The sequence below is a fragment of the Vigna umbellata genome, chromosome 1 (genome assembly GCF_029865625.1).
Source record: "Vigna umbellata cultivar VRB3 chromosome 1, Vumbellata_1.0, whole genome shotgun sequence".
NCBI lineage: Eukaryota > Viridiplantae > Streptophyta > Magnoliopsida > Fabales > Fabaceae > Vigna > Vigna umbellata.
The window spans coordinates 80,931,389-80,935,420 of NC_142165.1; the positions used below are offsets into that span (position 1 = coordinate 80,931,389).

At 31.9% G+C, this 4,032-nt stretch overlaps 1 protein-coding gene across 1 annotated transcript; it reads left to right on the forward strand.

The window, feature by feature from the left end:
• Positions 1–2,217: 2,217 nt before the first annotated feature.
• LOC124819488 (uncharacterized) lies at positions 2,218–3,737 on the forward strand. The gene has a single exon (XM_047291015.2). It carries the CDS (start codon positions 2,418–2,420, stop codon positions 3,612–3,614), a length of 1,197 nt encoding a protein of 398 aa, XP_047146971.2. The 5' UTR covers positions 2,218–2,417; the 3' UTR covers positions 3,615–3,737.
• The last annotated feature ends 295 nt before the right edge of the window (positions 3,738–4,032 follow it).

Consider the following 4,032-nt stretch of genomic DNA (forward strand, 5'->3'; position numbering starts at 1 on the left):
GCAATAAGATAAACTGTTCCATGAATGGTTTTTACCATTGACACGATAGCACAATGGAATAACAATGCCGACAGTGTGTTTATTTTGTTCAAGTGACAGCAACGTAAAGTAAAAAAGACGACTACAAATATGTATAGCTTCTTTTTCGATTTATATGATCAAAACTTTTGTTTCTTATTTTATATAGTGAAACCACTGAGAATATATGCGTTTTTACGATAATAAAAAATAATTAACTTATTGTTTTTATTATTATAATAATAAAATTAAATAGAAATAAATTTATAACTTTATTATAAATAATTTTTATTTACTTTATAGGTAATTTTTAATTAAAAATAGTTAAACTAAAAACAAGTCAATTAAAAAAATTCAAAATTTAAAAAATTTTCCTTTAAATAGTAAAATTGGTAAAATAATTATTTTAATTTAAAAAACTTTTATTTAAATGGTAAAATTAAAAAATAAAGATAAATATCAAGAAGAGGAACTTTTTTATATATAAATATAGATTACTTTCTTTCATATATATATATATATATATATATATGATTTTATTTTATCCTAAATTATATTTTTAAATTAAAATTAATAAATATAAATTTATATATTGAAAATAATTACATAGTACAATCGTTTTGATGAATAAAGCTTCCCAAGACCAATCTTCGGAGCTATATCAGATAACTTTAAAATGTAGCTAACATTTAGTATTTGCTAACTTCAGTTCCTAATTCATTTAAAGTTTAGTAAGTTTTGATTTATATTCTTGTATTCTTTAATTCATAAAATTTGAAATTATTCTTTTTAATCTGTATAGAATATATGAATTTATATTTTAAATTCTATAAACTACTATTTTTAAATTTCATATCTTTAATATTTTAAATAATTATTTTTAATTTCTAATGTTTATTTTAAAGTAGATAAATAATATTTATTTTACGAATTTAAAATATACTTCAAATAACATATACTAATATTATATCACAACTAATATATATTATTTGAAATTATTATTTAATAATTTTAATTCAATGCATAAGTAATTAATTAATATCATATAATGATGGAAAGATATAATATGTGATTTTCAAAAAAGTAAGAACAAAAAGGAATCTCCATATATTTAACTCAAAAGCTACCTAAAATTCATTTTATAAAAAAAAAACCATATTTGAATCTTTATTATTTTACCAAAATTAAAGTAACAAAAAGCGCAAGAAACAGAGCCAAAACGGTAATCTAACTTCTATCATATCAACAGATTCAGATAGAGAAGCCAAAGCCACTATCTCTGTCTTCATCTTGCTTCTTCCTTTTTCTTTTTCTTTTTTTTAATTTGTCAACTTTGCACTTCTTTACTTCTAACGGTAGTTTTTTTAAATTTGGATTTTTTTTTCATTGTCTAAAACCTTTGGCTTTGTATGGTGCCCACTTGAGTGAAAAGAAAGAGACTAAAGGTCAAACGACCACAGAGAAGCAATCCCATGAGCACGCATGATAAATTGTTGGATAGAGTATTAATTGGAATTTTCAAATAAAATTATTTCAGTTTAAATTAAACTTAATTTTGTAAAATCAAAAAGTATTCAAATTTAAGTTTATAGATATTGATCTAGATTAATAAGTAATTTTTTTTTCATAAGAACTTATGCACACTTTATTTTTATATATTCTAAACTTGTATTTTCCTTAAGGAAAAAAAGATGTTGTCTTATAACTGAATACGATGTCGTACTACCAACATAATAAGTATTTTTTCCTTTTCAATAAACCGAGTCATAAATCTAATAAATTTGAAGCCCAAATGAATGGCATGACTAACACCACTTTACTGAGATTGCCTCATATTTTATCAATCTCTCGTTCTCATACTATTCATTTGTAACAACACTATTTTTCACACCAATGTCTTTTATGTTTCCCAATTTAACATAATATATTGCATTAAATAAGTTCATAATGATTCTTGTAATTCAGCTATTAATACAAACAAAATATGGTTATCATGTCTTTTAGAACATTGTGGATAAGAAGTTTGTTGGGAACATTTTTATACATACGATAGGATCTTATTAACACTCAAGTCTTTTATTGGTTTAAATTTAATGAAATTTAGGAAAACAAAGAGAAAGGGAAAGGAGTGTATAAGAATGGTAAAGAAAACAATGGTAAAATATTTCTTGAAGGTGCTGCAAACGAAGAACAAAACGTTATTATCATCTCCCTATCAAAACAATTAAAGCAGTAAAAAATACGAAGCAACACTGGAGATTCAGACCTCCACGATGAAAATAACCCAAAAGTTCACAATGCTGCAAATTCTCTTGTCATTGACTGAACCCCTCAAAAACGACGTAGTCGAGTGGGCCAGGTTGTAATGGAGAATGTAAAACTCGGAAAAACAATAATAAATGTCAGAAAAAACAGTAGGTACTCTTGCATATGCAAACCAAAGGCGGCTTCTTTCAAATGACCCTCACTGTTTTTCACAAAGTCAATCTTTCCCACTCCTTCCTCTCTCCTTCCTACTCAAAGTCACAATTCTGTACCTTTCTTTCGCTATAAATTCAGTGATCCCATCAGAAAAGACACTGATTTTCCACACTCGTGGATCGGTTTCACATTACGAGAAAAATAAAGAAAACATGGAAGTGGAAATGGTGGTTCCGGTGGACTTCAACTTCGACAGCAACTGCTCCTCCCCATTTATCACCGCCCCTTCCAGCCCTCAACGCTTTGCTAGTAACTCCAACTTCTTCTTCAGCGCTCCCACCAGCCCCACGCGTCCTACTCCTTTCTTTTTCCACGACTCTCCCTCTTCCTCTTCCTCTGTCCCCTTTCTCCAGGAACAACAACCCCAACCCAATGCCAACCACAACCACGATGATTTCGAGTTCAATTCCAGCGGACACCTCGACAGACCTTTTCTCTCCGCGGACGAGCTCTTCCTCGCCGGAAAGATCCGTCCCCTCAAGCCGCCGACGCCGACGCCGCCCCTTCGCTCCCCTTCTCCTGTGACGTCTCCCCGCAGGAAGAAGGACTTCGACCGGCTCGCAGAGGCCACAAAAGAAACGCGCAGAGGCAGTAAAGAAGAAGAAAAAGAAGAAGAGAAGAATCACGCGCGAGGGAGGCAAAGAGTTTTGGTGTCTGGTCGGAAAGGAAGTAGTAGATCTTTGTCTCCTTTAAGAATATCCGACATAGTGTGCGACTCCGAAAACATTTCTTCCTTCACAAGCAACTCCAAATCTCCTTTTCTAGCTTCTATTTCTTTCACCAGAAAATGGAAGTTCAGAGATTTTCTCCTCTTTCGAAGTGCTTCGGAGGGAAGAACCACCAACAAGAACCCGCTCAAAAAGTACGTTATTCTCTCCAAAAACGAGGATGTTCGAAACTCCAGCTTTCGGTCCGCCGAGAGCTCCGGTTCGGTCTCCAAACGCCGCGGCCCAGTTTCAGCCCATGAGTTGCATTACACGGTGAACCGGGCCGCATCCGAGGAAATGAAGAAGAAAACGTTTTTGCCTTACAAGCAGGGTTTATTGGGCTGCTTGGGCTTTAACCCTGGTATGCATCACATTTCTAAAGCAATGGGGCCTTTCACACGTTCCTAATCAATTCAATTAGATTTTCTTTGCTCCATTTTCTTATTGTTCTCTTCTTTTCCGCAAAAGCACTCAAATTTGTACCAAAATAATTTTACCATTCTCACCAACATGTATCATACCTTACTCACTTATCTGATTCCTCACTCTTAAATAATTCCAATGAACAAAAATAAAATAAATTTGTTTTTATTATTAAGTTTTAAAAAATTACAAAAAAAGTTAAGAGTATCGAGCTTTGCGAAGAAGATATTGAATATGATGGGACAGTGTTGGTTGCATTGACGGTGAAAGATATAAACTGAGAATGGTATATGACGGAAGATGGTAAGCGAAAAGAAAGAAGGTAAAGCATGGACATGGAAAGAATAGAAGCATGATATAAGAAAAGGTGGAAGCTTTTGGTGCGATAAGAATGATTAGGGTT